Source organism: Salmo salar, chromosome ssa16 (genome assembly GCF_905237065.1).
Source record: "Salmo salar chromosome ssa16, Ssal_v3.1, whole genome shotgun sequence".
In the NCBI taxonomy this organism is placed as follows: domain Eukaryota; kingdom Metazoa; phylum Chordata; class Actinopteri; order Salmoniformes; family Salmonidae; genus Salmo; species Salmo salar.
In genome coordinates, this window is record NC_059457.1 from 73,846,878 (window position 1) to 73,866,076 (window position 19,199).

The 19,199-nt window shown below is 42.5% G+C and overlaps 4 protein-coding genes across 4 annotated transcripts; 1 reads left to right on the forward strand and 3 right to left on the reverse strand.

Moving 5' to 3' along the window:
• Positions 1-741: 741 nt before the first annotated feature.
• LOC106575487 (coiled-coil domain-containing protein 122) lies at positions 742-3,063 on the reverse strand. The gene is made up of 4 exons (XM_014152002.2): positions 2,666-3,063; positions 2,103-2,499; positions 1,829-1,945; positions 742-1,565 (listed from the first exon to the last, which is right to left on the reverse strand). The coding sequence occupies exons 2-4, from the start codon at positions 2,262-2,264 to the stop codon at positions 1,419-1,421; spliced, it is 426 nt and encodes a 141-aa protein (XP_014007477.1). The 5' UTR covers positions 2,265-2,499; positions 2,666-3,063; the 3' UTR covers positions 742-1,418.
• Positions 3,064-5,223: 2,160 nt separating this feature from the next.
• LOC106592211 (tumor necrosis factor ligand superfamily member 11) lies at positions 5,224-8,319 on the reverse strand. The gene is made up of 2 exons (XM_014183529.2): positions 8,010-8,319; positions 5,224-6,891 (listed from the first exon to the last, which is right to left on the reverse strand). The coding sequence occupies exons 1-2, from the start codon at positions 8,157-8,159 to the stop codon at positions 6,256-6,258; spliced, it is 786 nt and encodes a 261-aa protein (XP_014039004.1). The 5' UTR covers positions 8,160-8,319; the 3' UTR covers positions 5,224-6,255.
• A 374-nt stretch (positions 8,320-8,693) lies between these two features.
• On the forward strand, positions 8,694-11,760 carry LOC106575490 (peptide chain release factor 1, mitochondrial; the record flags this gene model as incomplete). Its single annotated transcript, XM_045697770.1, has 9 exons — positions 8,694-8,871; positions 9,075-9,172; positions 9,264-9,345; positions 9,465-9,572; positions 9,685-9,857; positions 9,942-10,091; positions 10,222-10,333; positions 10,417-10,541; positions 10,650-11,760. Coding segments are annotated over 9 exons (1,161 nt in total), but the record flags the coding sequence as incomplete, so codon positions are not given.
• Positions 11,337-19,013, reverse strand: LOC106592210 (WW domain-binding protein 4). Its single transcript, XM_014183528.2, has 10 exons — positions 18,874-19,013; positions 16,118-16,190; positions 15,785-15,847; positions 15,283-15,409; positions 14,757-14,942; positions 13,380-13,450; positions 13,150-13,225; positions 12,850-13,058; positions 12,528-12,718; positions 11,337-12,338 (listed from the first exon to the last, which is right to left on the reverse strand). Coding segments are annotated over exons 1-10 (1,215 nt in total). The 5' UTR covers positions 18,876-19,013; the 3' UTR covers positions 11,337-12,121.
• Positions 19,014-19,199: the final 186 nt, after the last annotated feature.

A 19,199-nucleotide genomic window follows, 5' to 3' on the forward strand; every position in this document is an offset into this window, starting at 1 on the left:
GGAAGACTGCCTGTAGGACTGCCTGGCTGGCTGTCCCTCAAACCCCCACACGCTCAGGGAGAAACTCTCTTTCAGTCCTGGATTAAAAACCACTGTGGGTCCCCAGGACAAGCATTTACAGCCCCTGGGCTAATTCATGGATGAAGAGGCCCTAGTCTAAACTTAACCCTAACCCCCCTGGGGTGTCTGAAGGGACATGGATGGGGGGTAGCGGTAGTTGGCTGGACACACACATGCATGACCACTGTGAATCTGGACTGAACTAACTAAACTGATGGTGTTTCTGTTATGTTTACATGATCACATATAATTTAACTGAAGATGGTTCTACGGATGATGTCATGGTTATATTTGAAATGGACAGTTAATTAGACTTCCAAAGTGCAGATCTGATCTGACACTCAGAAGCCTTCTAAGGGACAGAAAAACGACTCAACTATATTTACTGCTGCAACCCCCAGCCCACAGAGGGAAGAGGAGAAGGAGGGGGAGAGGGAAGCAGGCAGTGTGAGAGAGAAATAAACAAAGAAAAGGAGAGAGAAAGAGAGTCTCGGGACCGAGACTCCTTTAATGTCGGGAAGGGAACATAATGAGAAAGCACTGTGTTCACACACACACAAACAAACAAAACACTGACACGTTTCTACCCTGTTTCATCTTATTTTTGTTCCGTTTAAAAGCACCATCAATTATTCATGAGAGAGAGAGAGAGAGAGAGAGAGAGAGAGAGAGAGAGAGAGAGAGAGAGAGAGAGAGAGAGAAAAAGGAAAGTTTGGTCCTTACTTTATTCTCTAACCCTAAAACCGTTGATGATGACTCAGTATTCTGTTCCTCTGATGTTGCGTGTCTTAGTGTGTGTGTAATCCGCTGGTAGTTGGTTCTATCATGTACAGCATTTACGCTAAGGCGATCCCTGCCATGGTTTAATGTATAAAAGGTTTCCTTCACGTCTCCATCTCATCAATTCGTCTCCTGTTCTGATCTGTTGTTTTTGTCAAGATGATGAGAGACAGGAGAGAAACACACCAATAAACATAGTTTTGTCTACAAAGTGACTGACAGTGATTATTGTCTTCTAAACAGTAACACAGGAATAGTTACTATTTCTTGGTTGACACCATTGCCCTCTGCTGGCCAGTGAGTGTCACAGTTTTATGTCTAAATTCAGGGGGAAACCCAAGTTATTTGTAATGGGGAGGAGGGGTTTTCTGTAAAAACATGTTTTGTTTAATGGCTTTCCAATTCATTACTTTCACTGAAAAAACTATGAGAGAGAAAAATGTAAAATAGAAAATGAACAGCAACAAAACTGTTACGCACAGACCTACACTAGGGCCTGAAGTATGTCTTGGCTTGGGAAAACTCCTAGCCTTAGGTCATACTACAAAACGTACAGTTTTATGAACCAGAACGCTAACTTATGGCACCTCAAGGTGTCTCTTGAGGTCCTGGATCTCTCTCTCCATGCGGTAGATATCATCAGACAACTGCCTGTGGCCGGACTGGGCCTTCATCAGTTGGCAGTGGAGACGCTTCACGATGGCATCATACCGTCTGTTCTGGATCTGAGAACAACACACTTGGGTTTTAAACAAATATTGTACTTTTTGATTTTTGTTGACATTGTCCTGCATTTCTTTCCTTTTTGTATGTACACCACTTTGAGCTGCATATTCGAAAGGTACCAGATAAAAAGTTATTCTTATTATGAATACTGTAATTGGTGGGTCTTTATCTAACAGAAACTGTATGGAGTGAGTTATTTTCTGTTGGATGAGAGGAAAAAGGGGGTAAGTGAGCATCAGACAATAGGGATTCACTACCGTACCTCGATATGCTTCTTGATCAGTGTGTGACTCTCAAACTCCTTCAGGATGAGCTCTCTTCTCTCAGTCACCATCTTCCTCCGGGCTGAGATCTGCCCCCTCATGTCATCCATCTCTTTCTGTCAAGAGATTGCAGTTTTATTACTGATTCACGATAACTTGCGAACAGATGAAGTGGAGAAGACAGAGATCACAGGACCAAATGAACCTTTTTTTTACGTATCCCATATGACTGTAATCTGTCAACATCTACACTGGTTCCTCAGCTGCTCTGACCTGTGCCTGCTTCACAGCGTTCCCCTCTGGGTTCTCCAGGTCGGCCCTCAGCTCCTCTCTCCTCTCTGTGATCACTCTGACCAGAGCCCTCTTCTCCACTAGCTCCCTGTGAGCCTTCGTCTGGCTCTCCGCTTGCAAGATGGCTGTCCGGTGGCCCTCCATCTTGTTCCGGTAGGTGTTGTAACCGGCCAGCACGCGGCTGGAGTTGTCCTCCTCTTCCTCGATCAGCAGTCGGAGCTGTGTTTCCGTTGTAGACGGTGATGGAACGCAGGCCCAGGGCTTGCATGTGTCGCTGCAAGTGTTCCATCTCACCCTCCAGGATGAGAATCTGCCTCACGTTGGATTTTAACTCCACTTCAGCTTCTTTGCCTTTCTTCTCAATGTCTGATAGTATGGCCTGGTAGCAGATGAAAACAACATTGCTTTACACTGAGTGTTAAAACAAATGTTCTAATATTAATGTTGCATGGAAAATGTATATAATGTAAGCAGCAATAATTACAGTGTTCCTGGAGTTTTAAAATGTTACTGGTCAGGATGTTAGCAGGTAAGGAGAGATTCACCTGGAGGGAGCTGAGCACTTGTTTTTTCTCCTGGAGGGCCACAATCTGGGCATATCCTTGTTGAGAGACGTCTTCTAAAGCTTGTGTTAGAGATAAGTCAGGCCCTCCGTGTGTTTCTACAGCAATACATGGAAGGGACGCTGTCACATCTGAAGAATGTGGTTTGTTATTAGTTAAGCTAGCTAGCTTCCTAAATTAGCTTGTTGTTGTCCTACTAACGTTAGCTCTTTAGTAGCCCCAACCCCAACAACTTCAGGCATACTTTCTGCTGTTAGAGCAAAGCATCCCAAGATAATACAGGTAGTCCAACATTTTATAAGGAATTTGCTATATGTTTTCTTGCCATTTTCCATCGTCATCCCAGCAGAGTTGGCCATGTTGACACGTTTGTTGTTGTGCGCGGAAACCGAGTTGATTTTCGCGCTCAGCTCAGCACGTGCGCTCTCTTGGCCTGGCTGAAGTTCCTGGGGGGGTTCCGGTGGGATTCCCCCAATACGCCCCATATTGACTGACTTCACCTTTGCCGAGTAAAACAACATACTTATGTTAAGAATTAAACCATTAAAGAAACCACAAGTTCGGACACACCCAAAGAGTTACATTGAATTGAGTGGCTCATCTTCATTTTCCAGATATTGGAGAAACGTTCATTTGTGCCCTTCCCACTGAAAATGTAGGGGAAATAAATTGTGATTGTTATTAAAATCCATTGGTCAGTGAAGTAAACTAAGGGAAATGTAGCCCTAATTTTCGTATTAATTTATTTTACAATGGATTGCCAGATGTCTGGATTTGATTCAATACATAATTTGTAAGTGATAAATGACAAGGACTTGTCACTATGGTTTCTGGTGGTATGAGACAGTATAAATGTCAGTTATGTGTATTTACATGTTTCTTTGTTCCCAGTGTGAGGCCATAGCCTACTGGTTAGGTCCACAAGTGGTGTTTTGGGGTTAGCGAATAAAGTAAGGACCATTCTCTCTCTCTCGCTCTCTCTATACCTTTATAAATCTCATTTATGATATGAAAAGACGGCAGTTATGTAGAAAATGTGCCTGTAGGCTATTTGATTGCACACAGCAGCCCTCCAGGATATGTACTCAGTCACCCATTTTGTTTACTTACTAAAACCAGAATATAGGAAGGATATAAGGAAGCCAGTACTGATACATCCCCATTACGCTTCCATGCACATTTCCTGTAAGTGTGTGCGCGTGTGTGTGCGCGATAGGATCAAATCCTTTCAGTTTTTGTGCAGCCTACTAGAAATGTATAGCGACCATCCAGATGAACAAAACAAGGTTTCTTTCCCAGGCCCATGCAGCCTATAAAGCCATGACCCAGTAGGATTTGGCTGTGAAGGCGCTAGCTGGGCTGAAGGCTGGTGAGGGACCCACCATTTGGTAAACAATAGCCGATAGATTTGATTTACTAGCACAGGACCTGGCAGTTATTTGTGCTGGTGGATGTAAATATTTTATTTGTTGTTTGGGTTTGTTTGCGCACTAAAAACAGCAAATTGTTTGAACGTGATGACAGTTGGAGTTCCCCATTTGTGGTTGAATGCTTAGGTATAGGGAAAACACTGGGCTATTATTGTTAACATGTTTGCCTCCAGATGCTAAAGTTCTGAGTAATTAGCTGCTTTGGTTTCTGAGTCTTGTGGCTTTATTGAGACAAGTTTATGGTGTACGCAATAGGAACAGGTGTGTGCCGGTGCCCCATAACCAGTTCTGAAAACAAAACAGATGTGCGGCAGTGAACATCATGATCTTATAGGCTATTGCGCCATTACATCCAATTAACTTTTTATGCGTTTGAATTTCTCATGTGTGTTTGATTAAATAGAGCCCTCCTCAGTCAATCTCAGTCTCAGTCCCATAGACACAACAGGATAAACAGTATGTATGACTCAACAGGGTGCTCCCCCTCCATGCCTCCTTCCCTCCCTCCTACTGTCCCTCCCTCCCTTCCTCCAATCCTTCCCTCCCTCCTTCCAATCCCTCCCTCCATCTGTGACTCAATATAACCACAACTATTTCCTGTCTGGTTCCCTGACATTGTCTCTCATTCCCTGTGTTTCATCAGCACTAAAACATGTGTGCCAAAGAGACAGTTTTGATTAGGTCACAGGTGTTCCTGTTTTTACCGTAGTCTGCATTGTGTCAACACAACAAAACATTAACTAAAAGTATCTGTTGCTATTATTTTGCCCACTCCATCCTTCCTCAAAATAGGAAGAGAGACAGTGAAGAGGGGATGGATGGAGATACAGTAGAACATAGCTATGTTTATTTTTAATTTCATGCAATGTTGATCTTTTAAATACCATGAATAACCTCAGAACAGGGGTAGTTGGCTGTGGGTGGTCAACTACATTAATACCCTGTTATTCATCTCATCTGCTGTTATTTGGGCTACCTGTGTTTTGAGGTGAATACTGATACTGAGGTTTCCATGTGTTTGATGCCATTCCATTTGCTCCGTTCCATACATTATTATGAGCTGTCCTCCCCTCAGCAGCCTCTACTGATTTGAAGTATAGTAATTTGAGTGCTTGCATCAGCAGTTTTACAAATGAAACCTTTATTGAAAGCCGAGCTGATTCGTGTGATATTGTTGCCCATTTTCTGAAAGGTTACAGAGTGGTGCCAGCTATATGCCAGACTGAAAACAAATGAAACAGTCTTTGTTTCAGTGGACGACATTAATACTCTCTTAACAGTGCAACTGTAGAGCTGAGATGGTGTAGTTAGGTGGCGTTAATGCACGCTTTGACATGGAAATGACATAAGAGTGAAGAAAGCTTTCAAGGGAAACATGGTGTGTGTGTGTTGAATTGTTCTAATCCAAGCATGGACAGATCGATTCCTCACTTTTCAAATGGATTTTCATGTGAAGGCAAACTGAGCATAGTAATGACGTTACACGTCAACAAAAGAGTATCTCGTTTCATTTTAAATCAGAGACATGAGGTGGGGTGGGGGAGGGGCAGGACTGTAGGGGTCAGTGAAATCGGGGAATGAGTAAGGAGCGTTGGGGGCCTCTAAATGTGTGTGACACAGCACTCCCAGCATGCAACACTAACTGGAGTTATTCCCTTCTAACCACAGAAAGCACATAAAGTCGAGGCGCCCTGCGCTCGTACGCCTGAGAGACCGTGTTAAGTTTTCAGAGATCTGCTGAGGTAAAACAGTCTCTCAGGGTGAAATGTAATGGTCTAATGGTATCCCTGTTTTCCTATAAAATGGTTTGAAGCATGGCAATATTGGTGATAATAACAGAGCATTTATAATCTCTCTCCTGTATTTTTACAATTGTATATGGCTACTGAACACAGAATTTAATACGAGAGACATCAGAAAATACATAAATATTGAAAACTTCATAAAACTAAATTAAAAGTGAGCCAAATTCAGTTTGATTTCACAGTATAAAAATACAAAACTCTATTCCATATGCAGACAGTCCAGCTATCTAACAGAGATTAATTCTACCTCATCTACAGCCCTGAGCTGGGAATGGGATTAAAAAGATATCAGTTACTAATTTATCAATTAAGTGCCCTGCGTCTCCTTCCTCATTCATCATCGACTGATTCTAAAGGCCCCGAAGTAGCTTCCCTCAGCTTCCGGGTCCAGCAGCCAGGAGTTGGACACGCTGACGTAGATACTGTCCCCGGGCCCCAGGGGGAAAGCCCCTCCCTGCTGCTGACAACACATGTGGTAGTGGCCCCTCTGCCAGTGCCTGGTGCTGCCGCTTTTCATCAGCACAGCTGGCTTGAGAGGGACATTGTGACTGTGACGCTCGTGGAACACGTATTGTATAAGAAGGGCACCAGCCCCGGCCCCAGCTCCATCTTCTCTGTCAATGCTAGGCTCTGCTGAAGCCCCTCTTCTCCCTGGAGCATGAGACTCAGACTCCAACAGTGTCTCCTCTACCTGGTCGTAGTACCTGAAGCAGGTTTTGGTGTAGATGTAGTACAGGCCTCCCTTGCGGACCAGGATCCTGCCGTCATGGTACCCGATCTTGGACAGGTGTCCATGGGCGTGGTCCCAGTGGATCATGGTGTCCTGGATGTCTCTCTGGATGTGCCCACTGGGAGGCTGAATGGGAAGGTGGGCTGAGGGTGTGACCTCCCTGGGTTTTTTGGGGCACCTCTGTGACTCCCCTCTCCGGAGGTCGTCCGAAGTCTCAACTAGGGTTGGTCCGGTCTGGGTGACCTGAAGTTGACAACAGAGACAGCGGCAAGAGAGGTTAGAGGTCACAGTAGCCCAAATCCCTCATTGGGCATCGATAAACTGCTGTTAGATGCATTTATAGAGTTATTGACCACTTGTCACTTAAACTTTTTTACTGCAGTAGGCTAAATCAGGGTCACACAGTGTATTTCTTGGTAGTCTTAAACAAATCTACTTTGAAACAAGTATTCACCTTCACACATATGGTTGTGGGCTTAAAAAGAAGAACCTGCACCATGTCAGATATAGAGTAGAAATGTATTACATTTTGAGTTTGCATTTCAATATTACCCTTTATATACATGACAGAAGACTAAAATATAACAAAACCGTTTGACATAGAAACATCAGATTTTCTGCAGGTTTTTGAAATAATGTTTATTAATTATGAAATATATGAATAACATTCCACCCATGAGGCCACTTTATATGTACAGTATATACTGTATTCTAGTAATAGCTCATCCTATATAACTACTGCTGTACACACCTTCTCTATTAATGTACTGTCCCTACACACCAATATACATATTTATATTCCGGACTCTGACATTGCTCATTCTGATATTTCTTAATTTCTTTCTTTATACTTTTTGGATTATGTGTATATTGTTTTGTATTGTTAGGTATTACTGCACTGTTGGAGCTAGAAACACAAGCATTTCGAGGCACCTGCGATAACATCTGCAAATCTGTGTAAACCAATAAACTTTTATTTGATTTGTTGCTCTCTTGTAATACATAAGGCTACTTTGTAAGCCATAAGAGGCAATAGCCAGTAAAACCGTCCATACAATATGAAACACTTTGCCTCTGTTTGAAGTGTAATGTGTTATAGATGTTGTGGTGAGAGAGCAACCACTTGAAATGGATTACATTTAGTGCAATGTGTATTTGTGGCAATCATTGTATTTAATAATTTTTTGGTCCAATGTTTTCTTGCAGCACCTGCAAACTGTTATGACAATAACTTTGTTCTTACAAAATACAACTTTGTGCTATAGAATTACATAGATTTTATGATCCTTTTTAGATGAGACTTTTGGTATACTCCAATGTAAGAGACCTATGCATTAGTATTTGTATTATGATTACTTTACCTGTTGCAGATGACCTGTCAAGTGAAGTACAACAGCAACACTTGATACCACTTGAAGTAATCCCATGAAAACGACGGTACCAATAAGAGTTCTGTTTGAAGTTGGTTCTGTTCTCCTGAGCTGCTGAAATCTTGGCAGACTGCTTTCCATTTCATAAAAATCCGTTTAATACTGAACGCTAAATATCCACTGTGTTTCATAAAAACAGACCCAATGTTAGGCTATGCTTTCCCCCGAGATAGGTTTGTATTTCAGCGTATTCTCATTACCAATATAAGTTTTAGGAGGTAGTTTTCTCAGTTTAGTACCCCCTCTTTGAGGACCAATCAGATTACAGATGAATTTAAACAGCCTTTTAACACCACCAGGGGTGCTGTTGTAAAATACTGTGCGAAAAACATTATTATTGACTACATATCCCAGCATTCAACACCACTCTTTGACCTTGCTGGAAGCGTGATTATATTCTTTACAATGTTACTAAATATGAGATAATAAACTCATGTAACCAGTTTACATGTATTTCGTTTACACTGTAGCCAGATGCTTACGCAGAAATGTATTCGACTGTGTGGCCTCGTCTCTCCACATGCGCAAGAGAATATGGAAGGAGCTAGCAAATCGATCACTCGTATCATCAAGACGTTATTGTAACAATCATTTGGGAGATTTATACAGGGATGAGTCTGTGCAAAGATATCTTCGGCAGCTTGTGGAAGAGTACAGAGATGTCACCAAAACATTACAACATGGGTTTCTCAACGACCCCCCCAGGAAAGAGTTGAACAAGAGACAGGTGGGACTTTCACCAGCGCTGAACATGCCGCGAAAGACCTAGAGGAGGTTGAAACTCTGCTTCAAAGTAAGCTGTGTTCTGTTTTGTGTATTTTGTTAATTGCTAACTAGCTAGTGGTCTTTTTGTATCTTCCTTTCATAAGTGTCTGTAACGCCTGCGTGCCGCAATGACCAGAAGAGGTCGCCAATGCTTCAATAACAATGTGCTAACCGTGAGATGTGTCATGTATCTGAAAACGTTCTAGTGACATCCATATTCTCCTTTTACAGGGACAGTCGGTTCCAAAGAGGAAGACCGACAAATGGTCCAGCTACTGAAAGAGGAACAAGCACAGATCACCCAAAGAATCGAGTCATTGAGAAAAGATGTACGAAGAGACATTAGACACAGAACATCTTAAATGTCTGCCTTGGTCAGTCTGGAACTTGATGAGAAAATCTGAATTCATATTCCCCCAGTTGATCCAGACACTAGTACCCAGTGACCCACATGACACCAGTAATGTCCTTCTGGAGGTGGTAACAGGGTGGACAACAGGAGGTGAGTCGGTGAACTGTAATTACTCAATGAACAGCATAGGACATGGACAACGGCTCTCCATTACACTCCTGGTCCTAATGATAATGTATGTCCCCTCTGGTACACATGTTTTGATCCAGGTGACATCTGTCAACAGTTCACCAGAGAGATGTTTGACATGTACCAAGGCCTTGCCAGCTATAAGAACTGGGACTTTGAGATCTTCAACTACATACCTGCTGAATATGGTAATGCTTCTCTTCTCTCTGTCCTACTGTCTGTGTTTTATGGGTCACTGGATGAAAGTGTCTGTGTTTATGTATGATTGATTGGTGTGTTTGTCTGATTTGATTCACTCAGGTGGACTGCACCATGCGGCAGTAAGGATAGCGGGGGAGAGTGTGTACCGGCGTCTGAAGCATGAGGGAGGGATACACCGGGTCCAGAGGATTCCCGAGGTGGGCCTGTCCTCCAGGATGCAACGCATTCACACAGGAACCATGACCGTCATCGTCCTGCCACAACCCAACGAGGTACACCTGTCTGCCTGCCTGCCTGCCCGCCCGCCCGCCCGTCCGTCTGTCTGAACGATAATAAATTGGCATCCTGTTTTGTAGCTGGACATCAGCATTGACCCTAAGGACCTGCAGGTTGATACGTTCAGATCGAGAGGGGCGGGAGGTCAAAGTGTCAACACAACCGACAGTGCTGTCCGAATAGTACACCTGCCAACAGGTAAGAGCTTACAGTTCGGGGAGACAGAATATGTATTGAAAATCCACTTTAAGAAGTTTTTTATATATCTTTATTGAAAACCAATGGCACCTCTCAATTCTTGATTTTGAATTGATCTGATATTGAAATGGAATTACTGACTGACCCCTGCTCTGACCCTAGGTACGGTGTCAGACATCCCGCTCTCAGCTGCAGAATCATGACAAGGCCCTGCTGAAGGCCCGCCTCTACCAGAGCATGAAGGGCAGAGAGACTTACTGCACGGAAACAGCAGGTGATCCCCGATACACAGTCCCATCCTAACGCTTTACTGTCCCCCTCCTCCCTCCCCCTTTCTCTCTCCCTAACTCACCTCAGAGCCATTCATGTTACTCCTTCTCCAGGTGGGCACTCGCTCCCAGTCGGAGAGGATTCGTTCCTACAACTTCAGCCAGGACCGCGTGACAGATCACCGGACTGGCTATGTGACCAGAGATATCAAGGTGGACTTCTAACTATGCAAACAAGCAGTCTATAATGGAAGTTGATTTGTTGTGTAATGTTTGTCATGGTAATAGTTGGTTAACGTGTCTTCTGTATTCTCTTGGCAGGAGTTCATGAGGGGCGGGGAGCCCCTGGATGATCTGATCTCAGAGCTGTTGGAACACGGAGACAAGGAGGCTCTGCTGGAGCTGGTGGTGACCTGCAGTCAGAGATACCGACTCAAGGACAGTGTGACGCCTTAGTTCTGGGAGCTAGCTAACATGACCCACTGCTGCAGCACTGACAGGAGAACAGTCAGACCAGATATGGAAGCAGTGGCGCGAACACTGATCCTGGTTCAGTTTGTGAAAAGAATGGAGTGTGGGTGGAGAAAAGAGAGCAGAGAGAGCCTGGCTGCAGACAACCCAGCTCTTTAACCAGTCTCAAACATGTACACAATTACACCCTAGCATCTTAATAAAGTCCTAAAATGTTACTGAAAATAGTTGGTGATACACACTATTGGGTGTGTCAGAGCTATGTTTCAGCCCAATACACATGCTCTAATCTCAAGCACCCAGGCTGTCTGGCATTAGGCCAGACATGGCATCAGTATCTCTCCTACACAGCCATAGCAATGAGCGTGTATTGGCACCAATGAAGGGTTGAATTACTGTCGAGGCTACTCGAGCCCCTGTGAAATGTTTGAGTTGCTTTGACAGAAGTGTGCAAAATAAATCCATGGAAGACTATTGATTACTGAAGGCTGATGGAGGACTAAAGGCTGCGGACTAAAGGAAGAAGCATAGAGAAAATTTCCACACCAGCAGAGTATATATTCAAGTACAACATTTCATCAATCATACTGTAGAAAACTTTGCATTCTCCTTCTCGCATACTCCAACCATGTTGGGGTACGGTTCAGGGCTGGGTTTCCCCAAAGCATCGTAGCACTAGGATCATGTTCATTCCATTGAAACTAAATAGACAAAAGATGACCTTAGTGCTAAGATGGTTTTGGGAGACCCAGGCCTGAGCATGTACAGGTGGCGATGTGGAAAATGACCACCACCACCACAGTAAGGACATCACAGCGGTCCATCACAAGCCATCCACAAACTATCCAGTTAAAAATACATCACACACACACATAAGAAAATATCTCTGGGAATGATATTGTCTGTGTCTGTCACGGCTGTATGCAATTCAACTCAAATAAAAAAGCAGGAGGGCATCAGGCATTGACAAAGGAAATTGTAAAGAGTAACACTTCAAGTTAGGACAGCTAAAGCCACTGATCCAGCTTGTTTCAGACGTCTGCTTGTCCTATCGTTCAACCCCAAAAGCTTCTGATATACTGTAGCTTGGGTGGTTGGATGGGTAAAATTCAACCTGAACAATTCTGAAATGATGGCATCTTGGTGAGTAGCTAACTCGGGTTCTCTGTAGCCTACAGGGACCTGACCTGCGGATCCAGGTATTGATATGATGTTGCTAGGATTGTCCCCATTACACAATAACAACAGTCTCCCAACAACATCCCCCAGTTTGTCAAGCCTTGTCTGTTTAAAAAGAGTTCATATCTGAGTTAGCCTGGGTATTAGTCATCATCCCCCCGTTGCCTCAGGCTCCTGGAGGATTTCCCGTTCTCTGCTTTCCTCTTCCTGAACGTGGCCCCGGCTCCCGACGCGGGGCCACCCTCGTCGCCCAGAGAGGTGATGATACGCTCCCTAAACTTGGGTTTGGGGTCAGGTGGCAGCTCCGCGGGGGCGCTAGCTGCACCTTCCACCTGTGGGAGCTGCAGGTCCACTTTCTCACTGGAGGAGAGAGCATGGGGTATAGAGCAGATAGGTGAGTTATTAGTTTAGCATTTAATAAGGCAGACAATAACAAGTTGGCTAAAGTAGAGACAGACTAGCACCAGGGTCCTGTTCATTAAGGAAAACTGTAACAAAATCTCATAGTTAAATCCAAATGAAGACATTGACAGTATAACAGTCTCTTACTAAGGCTCTTCTTCTTCCTGTATCTGCTCCCAGGCTCCGTAAGGGTTGGTCTTCCTGGGCTTCTTAACAGCGGGCCTCTCCTCTTTCTCCTCAGGCACAGCTGTCGGTGTGTCTTTGGCCTCTTTGTCTCCCTTCCCCCCATCATCCTCACCATCTTTATCCTCTCCCTCCTTGTCTGAAGGCGGTGTATTCTTTTTGTGAGGAGAGCAAATTATTATTGAAATGATTGTCAGTCACCATGACTCAAATCCTAAACTAATGCCTACTATTGTTTGTGCCCATTCACTACCAATGGGGTTGTATTGAGAACTCAGAGTCTCACCCTGAACTGAATCTTGGTGACCTGTTTGGATTCCTCTCCTTCCCCGGCTCCGTTGGTACTGTTGGAGCTGTCCTCCCCAGAGAGGGGTTCTGGCTGCAGGGCAGATGGGTCATCTACCCCTGGGGGGCCCACTGTCTCTCCACTGGGCCCGGGCCCAGACCCAGACTCGCCACTGGCAGGGAGATCTGCAGGTCTTTCCCAGCTGGACTCTGTCAGAGTGGGGGAAACATCAAAACTATGTCAAACATAATTATGTCAAACATACATCATTCTTGTCATCATCTGTCTTCATAGACTGACCTCCAGTCTCTGTGTTGTAGTAGTAGGTAAATCCATCAGGACTGACGGCCTCTATCCAGGCACTACCTAAGGAGATCTACAGAAAAAAAGTGTGTTCATAACCAGGACTTGAATGCATTACCTCGGTACATTACACTGACTCTAAACATATCAAATGAGTAACAACATACAAGAGACTTCCTGGTGAAATGAAAGGTATTAAGAAAAATACATTCAGAAGTTGTGTGTACCTCAGTTTGACCAGGCTGTGGAGATGGTGTGCTCTTCCCCTGCAACCCATATGGTTTGTCCCACTGAGATTCTGAAAATATATAAAAACACAATGCTTCAGGAGAAAGGTGAATGGTCCTAGGTGTATGTTAAAAACTGATTTATTAAAGTCACAGTCTGACTTTTAACCTGTCATCTCTGATATCTGCGGAGGTGTTGTGGTCTTCAGCCTACCCAGGGTTCGTACGGATAGTTGCAAACCAAATTCAAGGGCATTCGAGGACCATCAATTTGTAATAGTTCCTATTATGCAATTGTTTCTGTTCGCCACCAGATGGCGGCATATTCGCCAAAACCTCATGACAAAAAAAACATACTCACTATTCATTACTACCTTACAAGCTATACTCAATAATACGTGTTTCACTACTTATTTACTACATACATTAGTGGTAAATCAGTACTGATGATGTAATTTGAGTAGTGATGAGCAGAGTTTTGGGACATGCCTACTTGTGAACACACATTTCTTATTCGCATTACTACACACTCCAGCTTTATGACAGTATTGTAATTGTATTGGGCATTTGGGAATCTACTACTTAATAGCTACAAAAAAAGCGTCTTGCTTCTGACTGGCAGCTTTAGAGTCGCCAGTCGGGAGAAGGGCGGGTGGGCTGTGTGAGGAAAACGGCACGTAAACGACAACCAGAACAGCAGGAGCACAGCTGCTGCTTGATAAAGTGGAATATCGCAGGCGCCCCTTGAATGAGGAAAAAAAAAAGCTCTGGAGAGAAAAAGTCTCAATGTAGAACTGGCGCCAGCGCAGGATGCAGCGTTGTGCCTTTCCCCTCCAGGGCCGATTACACCATGCTCGCCATGTCAAAGTCTGATGCATTTATTTTCACCTTACACAGTGTGGGTTGGTTAGGTCCAGTGATGTAGTGGTAAAAAATGGTGGGTAAACTATACTGAACAAAAATATAGAAGGGTTGGTCCCATGTTTAATTAGCTGAAATAAGAGACTCCATAAATGTTCTATTATGCACAAAAGGCTCTATATTTGCCCAGCATTGTAGCTATCGATGTGACGTTTGGCGGTGCCTAATCAGTCGCTTCTGTACCTGCCTGGCTGAGTGGCAGTGTGGGTAGAATGAGAGAGCTCGCCTGGCAACCAGAGTGCGAAACACATTAAATAAAACTCGGTAGTGTACCTGGAAATGAATTCGTAAGAGCAATATATTTTTCTAATATTAACATATTTGATAGTTTTCTGTTCTCCCATTTTAATTCAAGTACCAACTTGAGAAAATTTCAGATTTTTAAGGTATTCAAGTAATTGAATTTCAGAGTGCCAAATTCAATTACTTTAAGCACCTTGTGTGAACCTTGCCTACCTCCTGTCATAGAGTTGTAGTAGTATGTGAGTCCTTCGCCGGTCTTTCCCTCCACCCAGTTCTCTGATTCGTTTCTGGGCATCCTCTCCTTTCCAGGCTTTCGCTTCTTTTCTTGTTTTCGAGATGGAGATGGAGATTGAGATGGAACTGGGCTTGGAGTTTGGGCTTTGGTTTGAGATGGGGAACCTAAGCAAACACACAAAATCACATTGATATATATTAGCCATTTGAGCAGACGCTCTTATCCAAAACGACTTACACCGAGTGTGTTATAACAACTTTTTAAAAGCTTCAAGTTTCATTAGTCGTAGTATGTACAGTATACACGTGGTATACATCATCCGACAAAATGCTTACTTGACAGGTTCCTTCTCGACAATGCAACAACGAGATAATAAAATATAAGAATACAAAAACTATAAGAAACAATGGTAATAAGTTACACACTCATTAGACGGTACAAATAAAAACAGACTGGCAGGTTATTAAGTTAGTAAATCAATAAAACATTTAACTAAGAAGTTACCTGATGGTTTTATCCCCAACCTTTTCATATCCTCCTCATAAGCTTTCAGTGCAGCCGCCTCCATCGTTGCAAACTCTTTAGACTGACGATCCTCCTTCTTCGCCTTGTCAATGCTCTTCTTTTGCATCTGTACAGAAGAGGGGCCGGAGTATCAGTCAAGCCACCAATGAGATGACAGCATGGGGTGAGAGTGGCTTATCTGGACCTTATCTCTGCTGAAATACACCACTAGGCCAGGCAGGAGGGCTATGCATGCCAAGCTGCGTTTACAACGCATCAATTCCCTTGCAACAGTGACCCCTGTTGATACCTCTGTGTAATAACGTGTTATCAGCAGACTACATAGAGCCCAGATAGAAAACAGTATAGTCTCAAGTGATTAACACAACATTTATGGCATCTGTATTTTTTATGCAGTATGGTAGCTACAACCCTGGCACTGACAGGCACCCACCTTTCTATGTTTCACAAGTGAAGGCAAAACACAATGATGACAACTCACCTCAGCAATTTTGGCAGCAACATTTTCTTTGTGATTCTTCCCTCGTTCATGAAACTCAACACTCTGCATGAGAAACAAACAAGCACAGGGGTGAATACATGATCAAATATTGTCCTCTGGCCCTTGCAGTCATAACGTAACAGACTACTCTCTCTTTGACACACATCACCAAGACCAAGTAAGCATTCATTCAACGTTAGAAACATGAGAAGGGCCTAGTCAAAGAGACTGAATAGCTAGCATGATGATTATGCCTGAATGGGTAGCTAGTCAGCTAAGTACACCAACTTTACATACCGGTACAAATTACATGACAATTTACTCAACACTCACAGGTTTATTGTCAGCTATCCAGCACTTGCAGTACTGGCAGAATTTCTTTGGCTGGGACTTCCAATATTCCGACCTGAGTAATACAAACAAAATAAACAACTTCATAAACATGTGTTTGAAAGCTGATCAGAATAGCAATTTGGACAGTGACTAAAAAACAACCATGGACGTACAAACTGAACTAGCTAGCTAGCTTATGTTAGCTTATGAATAGATGCAACAATATGAAATCAACTGTTATTGGTCATGTTACACAAAAGGTGTAGACTTTACAGTGAAATGCTAATTTATGAGACAATTCCCAACAGTAAGTAAGACATATGTCTACAATGTATGTTTTTTTAACGGACAAAAAAATGGGCTTATATATATATATATATATATATATATATATATATATATATATATATATATATATATATATATATATATATAAATAACACACATATGTATACATATATATTATATATTATATATATATATATATAGTAGACGTTTCCAGCTACAATAGTCATTTACAACATTTACAATGTCTACAGTGTATTTCTGATCAATTTGATGTTATTTAAAAAAAATAAAAGTGCTTTTCTTTCAAAAACACACACATTATATATATATATATATATATATATATATATATGTGTGTGTGTGTGTGTGTGTGTGTGTGTGTGTGTGTGTGTGTTTTTGAAAGAAAAGCACTTTTATTTTTTTTTAAATAACATCAAATTGATCAGAAATACACTGTAGACATTGTTAGTGTTGGAAATGACTATTGTAGCTGGAAACGGCAGATTTTTAATGGAATATCTACATAGGCGTACAGAGGCCCATTATCAGCAATCATCACTCCTGTGTTCAAATGGCAAGTTGTGTTAGCTAATCCAAGTTTATAATTTTAAAAGGCTTATTGATCATTAGAAAAGCCTTTCGCAATTATGTTAGCACAGCTGAAAACTGTTGTTCTGATTAAAGAAGCAATAAAACTGGCCTTCTTTAGACTAGTTGAGTATCTGGAGCATCAGCATTTGTGTGTTCAATTACAGGCTCAAATGGCCACAAACAAAGATCTTTCTTCTGAAACGCATCAGTCTATTCTTGTTCTGAGAAATGAAGGCTATTCCATGCGAGAAATTGCCAAGAAACTGAAGATCTCGTACAACGCTGTGTACTACTCCCTTCACAGAACAGCGCAAACTGGCTCTAACCAGAATAGAAAGAGGAGTGGGAGGCCTCGGCGCACAACTGAGCAAGAGGACAAGTACATTAGTATCTACTTTGAGAAACAGACGTCTCACAAGTCCTCAACTGGCAGCTTCATTAAATAGTACCCACAAAACACCAGTCTCAATGTCAACAGTGAGGAGGTGACTCCGGGATGCTGGCCTTCTAGGCAGAGTTCCTCTGTCCTGTGTCTGTGTTCTTTTGCCCATCTTAATATTTTATTTTTATTGGCCAGTCTGAGATATGGCTTTTTCTTTGCAACTCTGCCTAGAAGGCCAGCATCCCGGAGTCGCCTCTTCACTGTTGATGTTGAGACTGGTGTTTTGCGGGTACTATTTAATAAAACCTCTGTCCTCCAATGGCACTCCGTTGTCAGTTTAGCCTACATTTCACTGATCTTAGTAGCATTTTACTCCCTCTGTTTAATATAACACACATACATTAATTATTAATTTTGGTTGCCTATCCTGACGTGAAGTTTGTTCAATAGAAAGTATTTGACTCTAGTGACAAAATTAAGGAAAGGTAAGAAAATGGCTTTTCCAACCCCCCCTGTAATTTCCTTAATTTGTCACTAGAGTCAAATACTTTCTGCCGCACACATCAGAATCAAATACTTTTTATAGAACATACTTCGACAGGATAGGCAACCGAAATTAAAAATTAATCTGTGTGTGTTATATTAAACAGAGGAGGGTGTAAAATGTAGGCAAGCAATAAACATTTCAGAACAACTACTAGTCGAATAAGACATGGGAGAGATGAACATTTTGGGAGAGATGAACATTTTGGCAAAGAGATTTATTTATAGACTAATAGACTTGAAACAAATAGCCAACCCGAAAACTGCAGACATTACTAGTGCCTCCCCTGCGATCCAACCCCCCCCCCGCCCCCCCCCCAAAAAAGAAACGCAGCCTAACGGGATCATTGACAGCTGCCTAGAAAGACACAAATAAAAAAATATCTTTCTGATACTAAGATCAGTGAAATGTAGGCTAAACTGACAACGGAGTGAAGAGCAGAAATCTCAACTAGTAAGCAATTCGCAGCAATGAAGAATTGAGTGTGTTCACGCGAAGGGGGATTTTGTCAGGGGGGAGATTTTCGGCACAACACCTGTACGGAGTCAATGTGCTTGGTTTACTTGGTAGTTGAGGTAATTCAGTATGTATATAGGGTAGGGGTAAAATGACTATGCAATCAGGATATATAATAAACAGAGTAGCAGCAGCGTATGTGAAAGTGTGTGTTTTGTGTGTGTGCTGGAGTGTCAGTGTAGTATCTGTGGGCGTGCATAGAGCCAGTGCAAAACAAATTAAGATGAATAAATAATAAAGGGTGTCAATGTAAATTGTCCGGATAGCCATTTGATTAACTTTTCAGCCGTCTTATGGCTTGGGGGTAGAAGCTGTTCAGATGCCTTTTGGTCACAGACTTGGCTCTCCGGTACCAATAACGTTAACGTTACATAGTTAGCTTTAGTAAATCTTAAACGAAATTGCAATGGGTGTGACGTGAAACAAAATACTCACATTGTGTCTTCTGATGCAATATAACGTTAATATAATTAAGGTTAAACAACCTAGCTAGCTACACACAAAAGCAGGAAATGTTGAACATTTCTCAACCATCAACAACACGGCGTCCGTTTGTTATGACGTATATACGGATGTCTTTGAGGGTCAAAACTGGTTGTAAACGCTACTGTTATCGCTTTTCTTGGCTTTATTTTGACAACACAGTCGTTTGAAAGTGTCATTTTAATCGCAGTTTATTATAAGGAATATGAGAATAATGGATTGAATGACGTAATTACGTATAAATATGTCATCCGTCCCGTATAGACAGAACAAATAGT

What these genes read in the sequence shown, in the direction of transcription:
- LOC106575487 (XM_014152002.2), bottom strand. Translation starts at nt 2,264, where the DNA reads ATGGAGGGCCACCGGACAGCCATCTTGCAAGCGGAGAGCCAGACGAAG. An exon ending in ACGCTGTGAAGCAGGCACAG is followed by an intron (nt 1,946 to 2,102) that starts GTCAGAGCAGCT and finishes ATCTCTTGACAG; the next exon opens with AAAGAGATGGATGACATGAG. An exon ending in TGATCAAGAAGCATATCGAG is followed by an intron (nt 1,566 to 1,828) that starts GTACGGTAGTGA and finishes TGTTGTTCTCAG; the next exon opens with ATCCAGAACAGACGGTATGA.
- LOC106592211 (XM_014183529.2), bottom strand. Translation starts at nt 8,159, where the DNA reads ATGGAAAGCAGTCTGCCAAGATTTCAGCAGCTCAGGAGAACAGAACCA. An exon ending in TGACAGGTCATCTGCAACAG is followed by an intron (nt 6,892 to 8,009) that starts GTAAAGTAATCA and finishes TGTCAACTTCAG; the next exon opens with GTCACCCAGACCGGACCAAC.
- LOC106592210 (XM_014183528.2), bottom strand. An exon ending in CACAGCCTGGTCAAACTGAG is followed by an intron (nt 13,226 to 13,379) that starts GTACACACAACT and finishes TTTTTTCTGTAG; the next exon opens with ATCTCCTTAGGTAGTGCCTG. An exon ending in CAGGAAGAAGAAGAGCCTTA is followed by an intron (nt 12,339 to 12,527) that starts GTAAGAGACTGT and finishes TCTCTCCTCCAG; the next exon opens with TGAGAAAGTGGACCTGCAGC.